The sequence below is a fragment of the Fulmarus glacialis genome, unplaced genomic scaffold (genome assembly GCF_000690835.1).
Source record: "Fulmarus glacialis isolate BGI_N327 unplaced genomic scaffold, ASM69083v1 scaffold17948, whole genome shotgun sequence".
Classification (NCBI taxonomy): Eukaryota; Metazoa; Chordata; class Aves; order Procellariiformes; family Procellariidae; genus Fulmarus; species Fulmarus glacialis.
The window spans coordinates 1547-16335 of NW_009229156.1; the positions used below are offsets into that span (position 1 = coordinate 1547).

The 14789-nt window shown below is 35.4% G+C and overlaps 1 protein-coding gene across 1 annotated transcript in view; it reads left to right on the top strand.

Moving 5' to 3' along the window:
• Positions 1-606: 606 nt before the first annotated feature.
• UCHL3 (ubiquitin carboxyl-terminal esterase L3 (ubiquitin thiolesterase)) overlaps positions 607-14789 on the top strand; it is a gene marked incomplete at its 5' end in the record, with an annotated part of 28914 nt that continues 14731 nt past the window's right edge. The window contains 3 exons of the mRNA XM_009583759.1: positions 607-763; positions 1145-1230; positions 2320-2367. Coding sequence (XP_009582054.1) covers positions 607-763; positions 1145-1230; positions 2320-2367 — 291 coding nt within the window. The remainder of the gene's footprint in view (positions 764-1144; positions 1231-2319; positions 2368-14789) is intronic.

Here is a 14789-nt window from a genome sequence, read left to right on the forward strand (position 1 = left end):
GTTAGTCAATTATGATCTTTACAAAACAAGTACTTTAGATTGTTCAATCAAACTAAATTATTTCTTTTATTACAGAAAATAAACATTCATTTTATTAATACAGCTTTTGAAGGGCCTGTTTTGAGGCTGTGAGCATTATATAAATCTTATTTTATATTCCTGGAAAAAAGGAAATGTAAAAATGGAACTTGTAAGAATGCTGATTAAACACCTGAGGTATTACGGTTTGCTTGATAGTGCTTTGAGACCTCTGTCCTTTAAAAGCTTCTTGTTGGATTGAAGAGAGACGGTGACAGGTGCTCAGATCAATGAAATATTTTGAATGTTTTGAAATTATGTTAGGTAACGCATATTTCATAAATGTTGTTTCAAGTGTGACTGGTTTTGGCTAGTGACAAGGCATTGGTTTAAGAAACAATATAGAGCTGTTCAGTTGAGTAAGTTTACATATACTTGTCAGACCAACATATGTTAAGCGTTTCAAATTACAAGTTGAGTTTTGGTTTCTATTACTTAGCTGTTGCTTTTTTAAAACTATTTTTGCTTGAATAATGTAGCCAGTATCTATTTGTACTATTTGTGAAATGTCTGTAACTTTCCTTCTAGTATGAAACCTTCAGGACAGAAGAAGAAGAGAGAATAAAAGCTAAGGGGCAAGATGTCAAATCATCAGTGTATTTCATGAAGCAGACCATTAACAATGCTTGTGGAACAATTGGGCTAATTCATGCTATTGCAAACAACAGAGATAAAATGAACTTCGGTAAGTTTTTTGGGTGGGTGGGCAGGGGTTTTTTGTCGGCTTTTCCCTTTTTTTCCCTTAACTGTGGGGAGGCATGCAGGGAAGGATACGTGTTGTACTATTTTCTCTGAATATAACCATTCATAAAGGGCGATCTCTCTTCAAAGAGCATTTCTACCTATAACTGTAAAACCAGTATTTCATACTAATCCATGAACTAAAGCATTCAAAACATTGCAAACTGCAGCAGGTAACAATTCCTCTTGCAGTCAGCCTTCAGTGTCTTAAAGATACAATGTAATTATATCTTTAAATCTTTTGTTGGATATCAGCATTCTGTAAGCTTTGAATGAAGTTGGAGTTAAAGTATGACTCTAATTATGTCTTCTTTATTTTTTTAAGAAACTAATTCTTCGCTGAAAAAGTTCCTAGAAGATTCATTATCTATGACTCCTGAAGAGAGGGCCAAATATCTAGAAACTTATGAAGTTAGTATCATGTGTTTTCACTTTTATTTAAAATGGTATAAGAATTACTTGCATGAGCAGGTACTGTCCTTAAGACTTGATCCAGTGAAGCACTTAAACAATTCGATTTCATATGTGAGCTTGTGATCAGACAGTTGCTACAAAGAAAACCCTGCTTTGGTAGTTTAAAGTATTCCTGTCTGCCCATAGCTCAGTCAGCAGAATGGATTTTGTCAATGTTCCTCATCCATTTTAATTCATTGGCTTAGTTTAAAATGACTTTGAAATGGATGAGAAATAATCTTTCTGGTGGGTTCAGGTTGCAGTTTAATGGTCAATTTAAGTTGATCTGGGGCTATTGCTGAAAGGATGGTCCTTCTGCTGCCTCCTTTCATTTGTGCCTTCTAGTCTTTGGCTCTAGCAGTTTGGGGCACACAGAGAGCTGATTTGGCTGAAATATAATCTCTTTCACCCACCACTCCAAACAATTAGATGAGCCATCTGATAGTGTGGTTAGCCAGATCATTAGTGCTATTTGAAAGGATGCGGCAGAAACATCTGGCCAGTGGTGGAAGGGGAGAACGGTGCTGTTGCTCCTGATGGTAATGATGATCCTCTCTCAAAATGAAAATCTCGATGATTTCCAAGTCTGAGTTCAATTTAAGCTTATTGTGAAGCCCTCAGGAATAAGGGTGTTAATATGTGGCTGAGGGAAGTAGTAACAAACAGAAACAGTAGAGGTTCAGTGACCTTTTCTGTAGAAATGTTGGTCACAAGACGTCTCATCAGAGCTTCTATCTAAAGTACTTTGTCTGCTCAAGAATGATATATAACAAAAACACTTGCCTACAGTGTTTTCTTGTGTAAAAGTGCCATGACAAACTGTTAGGTATTTGATTCGAATTGACTGTGATGAAACTGAAATACTGGTCTTCTGGGATCCTTGGAAGTAGAGATTATTTGCTTATTAATTTTTTAATCTATTTATTACAAGCACTGAACAAAAATAGTTATACCTATGGCATTTGATGAAATGAAGAGCATACAGTGATTCTTAAAACACTGAAAGTCTCTCATTTAAAGTCTGATTGAAATATGTTTTAATTTTAGGCTATTCGTGTCACTCATGAATCCAGTGCCCATGAAGGTCAGACTGAGGTATTCATTTTTTAAAAAAATCTTTGTTAATAACTACTTTGAGTTGAATATAATTAAAATGAAAACAATCATATGTTAAAGGTTTACAGGGAAATGGAGATTATTGCTTGGTTTGCAGTACTGTCATTAGTCAAAAATCAGGGCACAAAATCAAGTGGCACTGTTGAGGGGGAAACCAAACTTGAACCTTGTTTGGGTTTGTTTGTTTGTTTGGGTTTTTTTTAAGCTTTTATATAACATGGATGATCTTTTCAAGCTTCATTTCAGAGTAAAACAGCCAATAATAGTATTTTTAATGAAAGTTGAGGTTTTGATGTTGCAGATTTGTAGGTAAGACTGTAAGTAAGATCCATAGTAATCATACAAGTGGAACAAACATTTTATGAGAGTCTGAAAAGTTTTATTTCAGGAAAAGAAAAAGTACAATACTTGGTTACTTGGTTTGCCATTGTGTATGTGGTGTTTGTATACAAATACTAATTCAGATAAAGTCTCAGTAATACATATATTTATAAGCTTTTATCCCCCAACAGATTGGGTGATATTAAAAAAACAAAACAAAACAAAAAAAAAACCAACCCGAAAACCGACAAAAAACCTTAAAATACACGTAAACTTAACAGTCAACATTTTTCTGCTTCAGTCATACTAAGGCAGTTTTTCATCTTTCCGGTTCAGATTTCAGTATCTGTTCCACAAAAAGAAAATTGATTAGATTGTTGCTAGCACTGCTTTGTTTGACAAAGAGAGGAACCCTCCTTTGTTTGGCTGTGACTGCAGTGGCTCATCTGCTTTCTTTTTTTTTTTTGAAGTACAGTAGGTGAGGTTTTTTTTCTTCTTATGGCTTATGCAGTGTCTTCTAAACAATGCTGGAGAAAGCAAAGCAGTCCTTTCTGCCCCCCCTTGCCCCACCATCTGGAAATGAAGATTAAGAGAATTGTTTTAACCATTTCTATTGTAGATACTCAACTTCCTTTGTGATATTTTCTTTAAAAAAAAAGCCACACTTTTGCTTCTTATATCTTTCTCTAAATTAATCAAGGTTCTATATTTCAAGAAGAAGCATCAGAACAAATTCATATTTCTCTTCATTTTCTAAGTGAGAGACTGAAAAAAATCTCGTCTCTCTTCTTTACAAATGAGTCCTTTTCTAGATATTCTTGGCAAGCTCAGTAAGAGAGAGGCTATGGGGATTATTCCCACAAGTTGCTGAAGACTGAATCTTTTCCTGAGATCCTTGTGAAAGAGAAGAACTTCTTTAATTGTTTTGATGTCCTGTGACATTCATCCAGGGAATGGTTTGTCTATGCAGAAATTATGGAATGACTGGGAAAGAAAATGCAAGGGCTCTTTAGTTCCTGAGAGTCTTCGTAAAGATTCAGGAAGCATCTAAGTGATGATGGAATCTCCTAATAAGGGACAGTTAACTTCTTGAACTTCTACAAATTAATTTGTTTCCTGATAAAGATAACCACAATATAAAAGATTAGTAATTGTGTGGAAAGATGAAGACTTTTTTTCGTAATAAAAATTTATAATATTATCTTAGCAACCATGTCTAAACACAAATATTGAATAGGTAGTTTCCTCGTCAAATATTTATTATTCCATTTTGCATAACTGAATATGGGAGTAATTAAATATGGATATTCCTTAGACTGGTAAAATAACTTTTTCCTGTCTTTCTGTTTCCAAAGTTGAAACAATACAATGCTTGAATACATGTCCTAGGACCATTTTTCAGAACAGTTCTGATCCATCAACCAAGGAGGGAAGAAATAAACAAGTTATCTTTCTGGAACATCTAATTGCCTGAAGATCCTGTCCTACCATAGTGTAGTTAAATTGGCAGCAACGCCTCCCCTTTCATCTGTACAGGAGGAATTGCTTTACTTTAAAGTACAATCCTTTTTAAGCAAAACAAAGCTGAAACGTGAATATGCTGAGAAGTGTAATTGAGAGTTGCAGTGAGTTAATCTCCTACTCTTTTTCCTTCTAATGGCACATTTGAAATGTTGCTGTATACCTCTTCATGTAGTGGTGAAGGGACTGATGAACAGCATGCCCTTGAAGATGCTGAAGTTAGCATATGCAGGTCATACAAGGATGTTGACTTGTCCTGCAGGGTAAGTTGATAATTTCTAGCACCTTTGGAGCAAGAGAGAAGAGAATCCCATTCCTCCTGCATATCCGTTATTGTTACGATTACTTTCCTGAGAATTTAAACTTCCTTTCAGAGCACTGGAAAGGAACATGTTTGCCTTCCTATGACTCTGTTGGGTTTTTGTTCTCCCCCCCCCCCAACAGCCAGGGCATTTTGCATAGAAATCTTTCCTTTGAATTAAGTGGCTTATGTAGTGGCTTATATAGTTGCTTAATGTTAGTAAGTGCTGTCCTTTCCAGGTCTCCTACGGAATTAAAGGTTAAGAAAACTTGCAGGCCTGCTCTTTTAGGATGATTAACTTGGCTTGCGTGCTTCCTAAGAATAGCCTGCTCTGTTGGTAGTTTTGTCCCTTAGGTAGATATTGCATACTACTGTCCACTCAAATTCTTCTGACAATGTTGCTTAAGCTCAACTGTGTTAGTATAACTGCCAAAAGTGGGATGTATGGCAGTCAGCTTTGCTGCCTTAACCTGGTTAAGAAGGTTTGTAACTGCTTTCAAGATTCTATTTTTTACTTCCACCATGCAAAACACACCATCACACCGTTGAGATGAAAGTAAAATTTTCTGGAATCTTGAGATGTAGAAGGTTTAAAAATAGCAAAGAGTACAGACAGGTTCTCTTCTGATAATAGTTCTTTTTTCTGGGCTCTGATTTCTCAGATATTTAAGGATTCAGCCTTTAATGTTTCTAAGTAAAGCCTTTATTTGTTGATTGCTCCTGACAGTCTTGCTAAGTCTTCGCAAGCTTCTTTCTCGTCTCAGTGGCTACTTGATTTTTACAATATGCTAGTGGATTTTCTGCTTTTGTTTCTGTTCCATGCATGTGAGTATTTTCAACCTCGAAATAAAGCAAGTCTGTCTAGAAATAAAAGGTTAGAAGTAATAGAGTAAAGCAATGCTATCTTTCTAGTATCTGTGTGTTCCATCTATTCGTCTTGTCAGGTGGGTAGGATTTGTTTCTGGTTTAGGATAATCTGTACTCAGGATTTTTTTTTTTTTTTTAATTTCTTATGTTTTGAAGAAGAGTTCTATTTGGGGAAAAAAAGTATTTGACAAGATATTACTTGTATAACTTTAATATTAGTGGACTGCTGGATTCTATATTCCAGTTAGTGATTGCTGGAAGAGTTACAGTGATCAGTTTGCTTCTGGGATTTATCATTAATGTTTGATCTATTTAGATGAAGCATTAAGATGAATTGCTAAGCAAATGGATTGAAGCTGAGAGCTATAGAGTGTTCTGATTTGATGGGTGCTTTAACAGGCTTCACAAGTTTGGTAGCTGTGATTAATTTGCCTAGTTTCCAAAAAAAAAAAAAAAAAAAAAAGCTGTGTTCCTAGCCATTTTATATAACTTATGGTATTGCATTTAAAATTTTACAGGCCATCTACAGACTGGATTAGAACTGAGTATTTTGGGGAGGTTTTTTGTTTTTTTGTATTAAAATACGTGAGGTTTTTAATGAAGTTTACTGATTTTTTATTAAATGACTTAAATATTTTCTTAGAGAAGTTTTTTTGCTCTTTCAAAGAGATTAAATTTTAAGAACAGTTAAGCAGTTTTCATTTTGCTAATTCATTTCAGGTTTTCAAATTAAAGGATTGTAAATTTGGGTTTATCCTTCAGGCCAGGTTTTGGACCAGGTTTGTTTCAAGTTTTTTGTTAAGACTCCCGGATTCTGTGGCTCCATGGCTCACTTTTTTACTACAGTAAAGCACATAAATAGATAAAGCAGTCCTATGGGTACTTCTATGTGTAAAAAATATAGGTCTGTTTAAAATTACTTTAGTACCAAGCAGTAAGATCTGGGAATAATTCCACAGGAGAAGCGTGGTGTTAGTTTCAAGGGTTTCAAGGGTGGTTTGATTCTGGTCCCATGTTCCAGTACCATAATGAGGGCAATTAATGTAAGACTGTTGTAACAGTCTTTCTGTTAAACTTCATGCTGCTTAAGCTTACACTTTCTCTAGTGACAGGTATTTCATATCCAAAGCTGCCAAAAAAAGGATCTAGGTCTTTATGGTAAAGCTTCATGGATCCAGCTCACTCTCCTTTCTATGTGATAGCTCCTGGAAGGCAGCTATTGCAGAGACTAGAATAGTTGCCAGCTACTCAAGATCCTCTTTATTCTTTCATGAGTCTTCTACTGAGCATATACTTTTGTTTATAATACCTAGGATGTCTGAAGATGTGGAAAATATAACCTGCTTCTTTGCAGAACTGCACACACTTTTAAGCTGGTCCTTATATTGTTGCTTCATACTGAGCAGTGTTGTTCTGTTTGTTTGTTTTGCATTTGTGTTTTTTTTTTCTTTTTCTTTTTGTTCTTCGGGTGCCTCCTTCAGCAGTTCATGAACTGCTGAAACCCTATACTACCACACAACTTAACATTTCTGATACCCTCTTACAAAAAAAAAAAAAAGAAAACAAAACAAAAACAAACCCTGAAAACCCACAACGCTTCAAAAATGTTAAAAAGACAATACAGTTTGTGGATGCTAGAGCATCCGCATTAGCTGTCTAATCTACAGTGTCATTAATGAAGAAGTTATAGCAAAATCTGAGGGAGAAATAGTAGCAATTAATAGCACTGATCAGGGTTAGGTTCATATTTAACTTTTTTTGTATTACTAGCTTGGGTTGCTTTCTTTGAAAACAATCATGGTAACTATTTTCAAGTAACAGATCAGAAAATCTGAAGAGAGAGTTTTGTGAAAACAGGAAAACATGTCACTACATGAGAGAGACTTCCAGGTCTAGAGTCTTTTGCAGAGCAAATAGGCCTTTTGAATTTGGAGTTGGGGAAGAAACTTATTTTGTATCCTACATACTAATTTTCATTAATAATAAAAAGTTACTGTAGAGTTTTCTGAGAGAGTAGGAAAGGAGGAAAATACGAAAGCACACTTGTTACAGAAATAAACCAGGAGAAATTGTTTAACTCAATTAAACAATGATATGCTATGATAGCTTGAGGGAAGTTATTCCAGGTAGAAAATATTACTTGTACTGATTCTTGAAATAAATGACCTTTTTAATATGTGAATATAATAATATGAGTAGCAAGATATTTTTGTTCTGCTCTCATATTACTGACATCCATATCCACTACTTTGCAACTATGCTTCATTACAGCTCAATTCTACAGTCAGGAAAATGGCAAACTATAACGTATAAAGTACTTTTAAAAAGATTAATTGGCCTTTAGTCAAGGAATTAGATCTAGAGAATAATCTGTACTCAATTTCTGCATTTCTAAAGGCTTTGACACACTTAACTCTTGTTCAAGTACTATTCTGGTAATAGTATCTGAAGTTTTAGCCGGCTGTGTGTGTCCGTAGCTGTTGAAATCATTCTGGATTGTCAGATTACGCACAATATCTTCTGTCTTCCATCAGCTTCCCGAAACAGCTCATCCTATAGCCTTGTAGGAGCTAACGCTGGCACAAAGGTGTTAGAAGCACGCTCCTGGGAAGAGAGGAGAAGGCTTAGCAGACTAGACTTAGATCAGCTTTTGCTTCTGTGGACAGCAAATACTCAAATAGTTGTGGTATTAAGTAATAGGCAGGCTGTTTGTGCATCATCAAGGTATCACTAACTGCTGACAAATGGCTTTCCATATCACTTTATGTTATAAAGTTCAAATGATAGAGTGAACTTTATATTATGTCTTGTGGTACTTGCGGCATATGGAACCACTTTTGTGTTCGAGGTTGAAATTTTTTTGGACAGGGGAGTTTTAGCATGGTTTATGCATTATTGCTTAGCAGAATGTGATTTGTGGTCTTTGGGAAGTTTACTTCTTTAACTGTTATTACAGCACAGCTCAAAATAATGTTTCAATCAAGCAAATAAATACAAGTGAAATGGCCATTTGAAATACCTGTGTTAGATATTGATTAGAGAATAATAAGAGCTTTTGATTTTGTTCATGGCCTAAATTTGTAGGAGAAAATTAGGAGCTCTCAAATTCTTCTTCCGTAAATGAAGTTTAACCTACAGTGTTTCAGTTACTAGTTATTATGGGAGAGAGAAGAAAACAGAACTGGAGTATTAAATAGATCAGCTATTTCTGGGAGCACAGAAAATACTGCCTTTGGTTCTGTAACTCCTCCTGCTTGTTTGTTTATTTTAGTACACTTCATACAACTATTTACCAACTGACAGCTTTGGCTGCTAGAACTATATGTTGGGCTAAATGAGGCTCAGAACTGAGCAGACTGAGGTGCTGCATCTGAGCTGGCACTTCAAATGAAAACAACATTCTTGCACCTCATTAGATCTCTATCAAAAATATTGATGGTGGAAATATTAGCCTTTGAAAATCAAAATTGGTGTTTGACTCTGTCAGTATAAAAGTCACAAGTAAAAACTGGTCTCAGATATTCACAAAAAAATGAGATACTTGTGAACAAAAAGTATATTTAAGTGTACATACTGATGTGCACAAGTATGATCAGGAGTTTTTTTAACATGGATTGAAGTTGGCATCCACTAAAAAAGCTACCACAGCTTGATTTCTTCCTTAACTCAAACCATAACTGCAAACTGTAGTCTGTAAACTTGTTTAGTGTGCCTTGAGAACTATAATCTTGCTTGGAATGCGCTAAGTTAGACTTTGATCACAGTAACAGTCGTTAACATTGGCAAGAACTAAGTAGAGTCAATGCACTCTGTTTTCAACTGCTATAAAACTTGAACTTTCAAAGATGTCTGGCTCCCTGGGGCATTACAATTTATTGTTAGAGAAGAAACATAAAGGAGCTTCCCTTTTGCTCCTGCCAAGAACATATGGTGGGATTTTTTTCTAAAATAGCCCATATTCCTCAGTGTTTCTTCTGAATAAAGAAACATTTGCATCTTGGGAGAATATAAAATCAATTATATAACTGTTTGTAAGATGATTTTTGTTTAGCTTAGTATTACGGAACAAGCATGTAAGCTGTCTTGTAAAGGCGATGATGTTGCCTAAAATGTTAGCTGTAGCTTTTTCTCTTCTACAGCCTACGCAGTAAAAAGTGTAAAAATCAGCTTACTATAATCATGTGAAACGTTTCGGAAATTATACTTGGTTAGTTTTTGACTCATTGCACTGCCCTGTTATTTAACGTGTCAGTGTTTCAGACATATGCATCAATCTGATTTCTATCCTCTACTGAGCAAATAACTAATAAGGTATTAATACAGTATTGCTCTGAATTGTTATTCTGGGACTTACGCGTAAAATCTGTATGAAGGAACTCTGATTCCTAGGATGAAACATAACTATAGAGGATATTCGCACCCATATAGCAGCCCATTAATTTAAATAACAAGTATATAAGAAATAAATAACAAGTGAAAGTAATAAAATGTTTCTACAGTTTTGCATCCAACATCTCTACCAACCTCCTGCCATAAGTTTTTTTTTTTTTTGCATCTCTCCAATCCATAATGCTTCCAGTGCTGTTCTTGCACTATGTGTGTAAGAGACAGTAAGCAGCAGGCTCTAGCCATGTGTTTGCTCACTGGCATTTTAGCAGGCTGATATGCCAGGTGAGTTCACACTCAACCTCAAGAGAAACTGATTTGGCTCTCTTTTTTCTTTATCCAACCACTAATTTGTGGGGAGAAAAATATAAGAACTTACAATCCTTAAAACTGCTAACATTTTACCAATATTGCTGGAGCTAGAGAGTGGACTAAAACTACTCAGAGAATTGATGTTGCATCAACTGACTTTGCTCAAGGAAGCACTCTAAAAATATGGTAATTGGGTGTGCAACAATGCTGTTCAATTTATTTTAAGAAAAAAAATCTTGTAGAGAAAAAACTATTTGAAAAGTCTAGTTAATTTAGGTTTTCCAGAGCTCCCTAGCCTTTGGAATTTTCTTTTTTGTAATTCCACTAATTTTTTGATCACAGAAGTCGCCATTGTGATAATCTAGCTTGACTTTTGCCTAACATAGGCCATAGAACTTAAATTTAGGCCTTCAGAGAGAGATAAAGTATCACTAATTTTGGAAAGATTTTTTTGGGTGCTCTGATCTCACCATTTTTCTTGTCTTTAAGCTCTGTCTTTACCCATATGTCTAGCAAAGTAATACTCTCAGGATACTGTCCATTCTTAATCATGGATTGAACTGACATGGAGAATACTGTAAAGATTTTCTTTTTACCAGCTGCAGAAACAGTAACTTGACTTACTGGTGCAGAAGTTGATCAGTTAGCAGATGTAGCCCAATTCAGTTTAAAAACTGTAGTCTCAGTTACCATTATCAGCATTAGTATGTATTGAAATGTTGACAAACAAGTAGGTCTGTGAGGAGTGGAGTTTATGAACTTCCGAAGAATTTGCATGTTGTGCAGGCTTTTGTTGTGTGCAAGGAAGTTCTAGTGAGGAACAAGGCTTTTCTTGCAGTTGAAATATTTGTAATATCTCTTATTAATGTCTCTTGTTCGTGTGAATTCTGTGGTGTACTGTTGGAGATGAGCTCATGAAGCAGCTTCTGCCTCTGTGGAATACTTCCTTTGTCAGGCTTCTCTTCCCTGTCTAGCTGCTTATCTTCTTATAAAAGCCTGAAGGAACTTAATGTCTCTCAAGGTTTCACCACCACCACCAAAACAGGCTTGAAATGCTGTTAAAAGATTAAAAACACTTGTGAAGGGAGGAGGAGGAGGATGATCTTTTCAGACAGTGTGATGTATAGATTTAATTTGCATGTAAAAAAACCCACTAAGGATAATGACTTCTAAGGAGGAAAAATGCTATTACACTTTGAACTGTAATATAGACACTTTAAAATAGTGTGTTTAATTCAATAACGAGCAATTTCTTAAGCAAAACAAGAAAAAAAAAGCCTCAAAAGGTGGTGGGGGCAAATGATAGATATTAAGTCTGAATATAATCTTAAAGCTATAACTCTTATATTGCACATCTGGCTGGAAAAGTTGCACTTTTTATTGTAACTTCAACCTCGCCCTTCTCTGCTACAGGGCTTGCTGTATGGGAACTGTATAACGAGGCCACAAACACTTAGTTTGTTGGGAGGAGATATTGCACTCTCATGGACTGACTCAATCGAGCAGATGCAGAACATGTGGCAGGGCCTCTGATCCCGGGGTTGTGCATAGGAAACAAAGACCAGGATTGAAAGTATTGTATCTCCTTCTGTTTCCCACGTTTCCAGTGATGTTGATATGCAGTTAAAGCTCGTTTGATCTCTGACCCAGTGCAGCTAGCATTTCTTTCCACACAGTGACACAACCTCAAAATGGAGGAAAGAAGAAAGCCCCAGTCCCAACATAGTTTGTCAGTTGATAGACAGGGAAGCCTCCTTAGAAGAAGGTGGCATGGGCTTGAACTTTCCACTGAGAGGATGCCCCAAACTTCAGCTTCCAGACAGATGAATTTTTGTAACCACTAGCAAATTAATCAGTAATAAATATTTCTTCTTAGAAAGAAATGGTCATGCAATACCAGATTCCGCTTTTCATTAGACGTGACTGAGGTACTTTGCTGGATTGGGTTCCCCAAACAAGCTGAGCACATGGATCCCTATTTCTAGAGCCTGACAGGTTTGGGTGTGAGCCAAGTCATGACCTACTCAGCACTATCAAACTTCTGCACTTTTAGGTATGTGCAAAAGCATAGCTCTTGGTGCCTGAGGAACTTTATAGGTGTTTCCCTGAGATCTTAGATTTAAACGGCTCTAGGCTTTAGTAAAAGCTATATATAGGAATGAGTTTTGGATTGGGGCAGATGATAATTGCCTGAACTTTTTTTTTTTTTTTTTTGACCTATTCCATGAAGATTCCATGGAACTTGTTTATAATGTGTTTTTTGCATTACAAACCATAAACTTAATGTGCTTACTGATTTATATGACAATAACATTCAATTCTATTTCAGGGTTTTTTGTTTTACCACTTCAGATATTTGACCTGCTACAATTTTGAGCACAGAAATATGCTCCTTTTTCATCTTGTGAAGTTAGTCTAATTCTCTCTTCCCTGCATTTTCTAGCTGTTAATAAGTCTTGTTGGAATAGAGCGTCTCAAGTTATGATTTGTCTTCCACATTTTAAATTAAATGTGAAATGTATGACTTTGTATCCTTTATTTGGAGATGTGTATTTAACATTAATTTCGTATTAATATTGACATGTAATTCTATGTAATTCTATTTTAATACATTTTTTTTAATATTCAGTTGAAAACAACTTCAGTTGACACAGTTTAATTTGTGCTTATTATTAAAGCAATGCATGGAGTTTTATGGCTATTGCAGCCTTGTTAATTAGACATAATCCAGTATTAATTTTGCTTTTCCAGAATTCCTATATACTGTCTATCGAAATTTCACTCTTACAAATGCAAAAGTATATTTTCAGGGGGGAGGAAGTTTGTCTTGGTTGATCTCACTAGGGGACCCACTAGTACAGGAAATAAAGGATAAAAAGGTTTAATGAATGGAATTTAAAATGGGGACAAATACTGACCTAGAAATATTAAAATACTAGTAATAGTTGCCTTAAACGGCATTCTAGGTTATAAATTCAGTTTTTGAGAACTTAAAGTCTTTTCTGGTCTTACTACATTCAGGCAAGGGGTGTTTTTAATATATTCTCATTATTTTAGCAATATTAGCCAGAAAACAAAGAAATAAGTGCAATCATTAAGAATGACAAAAGTGAGGAATTGTGGTAAATATGGTAACAAATGTAAAAAAGGCTTTATAAAAAACATCTTTTGATATTCTGGTCATCACTGGACTGTTAAACAAATCTTAAATTTGGTATTGTTCAAAGTCTTATTAATGGTTTCATAGTAATTACACTTAGAGTGCTAACAGGTCGGTTTTTTCAGAGCAAAAGTATACAGTTTAGCAGCTTCCAGTCAATAGAATGCATCAAAGACAGAGTAAATTCCTACTCTCAACAAGTTTTCCAGTTTCATTTTTTTAAACTATTTCTAAGTAAACAGTTACTATATTGCGGATTCCAGGAAGACTAACAATCTTGTCTGTTTTGATAGCAGAAGCTTACAAAATTGTAAAACATAATGTAGTATGTCTTGCCTTTTATCGTGAACTATAGTCAGCAAAGCTCTTAAATTTCTGCCCCACAGCAGGTTCTAATCTTACAGGTTCCTCCCTCTGTAGGGAGGTCTGTGGACTGTGAGGACTTCTAGGAGCAGTGTTTTATCTGTCATCTTTTGGAATTTTCTTAGACAAGCTGAGCATAAATTGTTTTTAAAGCTATCTGGTATGTTATCTAAATGTAAAATGTCTCGTTTTAAATCAGTTCTTCAACTGAAGAATTTGAAAAAAACATCAGTAGTAGAGATGAAGGATAATAGCTGTTAAACTGTAAGCTTCTCTGACTCTTAGAAGTATTGTCGGTGTGAAATTCCTCTTTGCTCATATAGTTACATTTTTGGGCTGGAGGTTTTCTGGTTTTGTCCTCTTTTATGTGGAGCTGCTGAGATTTAGGGTGGATCAGAATGCTTTTAAATCAGAAGCTAATTGAAAAAAAAAAAAAACAAACCTGTGACAAACCTGTGGAAAACTCTATTCTCTGGACAGGTTATGAAACTTGATAACACTCCATGCTTATCTCTGAGTTCTACAGTATCTACTGTACTTAGTGCTTGCTCTTCATGAAGAATCCTTATCCCTGTCTTTGTTATTTAAGGTCAGGAATATGGGAGCAGAAAGAACCAATTCATTGACCCACTCTTGATAGGAAAAGGAAAAAAATTAAAACTGAACGGGAAAGAAGGTGAATTGCTTCAAAAATAGTACAAAGAAAGTAAATGGTTTTGACTGGCACTTATGCATTGATTAAACAGAGTGAAAATAATTTTTTCAGAGAAGCTATCTAATGCTCGGTTTTTGAAGTCTACTAGAATCCTTCCATTGACTGTATAATCTTAAGGAACTGCAGTTTCTATTCTGCTTGCAAACTTAATGGATTCACAAGCAGCTGGCAGGTCTCAGTGGGGTATTATCGATGAGTAAGTTTTGTTTGCTAGTGGAGCTCTGCAGGGTTTGGTTACAAGACCTGTACTGTTAAAAAACTTCTATCAATGACATGGAAGACAACATAAAAACACACCTCAAAACCTACAGGCAGTGTAAAATCAAGAGATAGTAAAGCACAAGACATTAACACAGGCCAATCTGGATTGCCCTTTAGGTTAGCTTCAAACAAAAGAGTATTTTTCTGAGGCCAAATAAAAACTATGTGATTAGCACAAAAGATAAACTTTATTT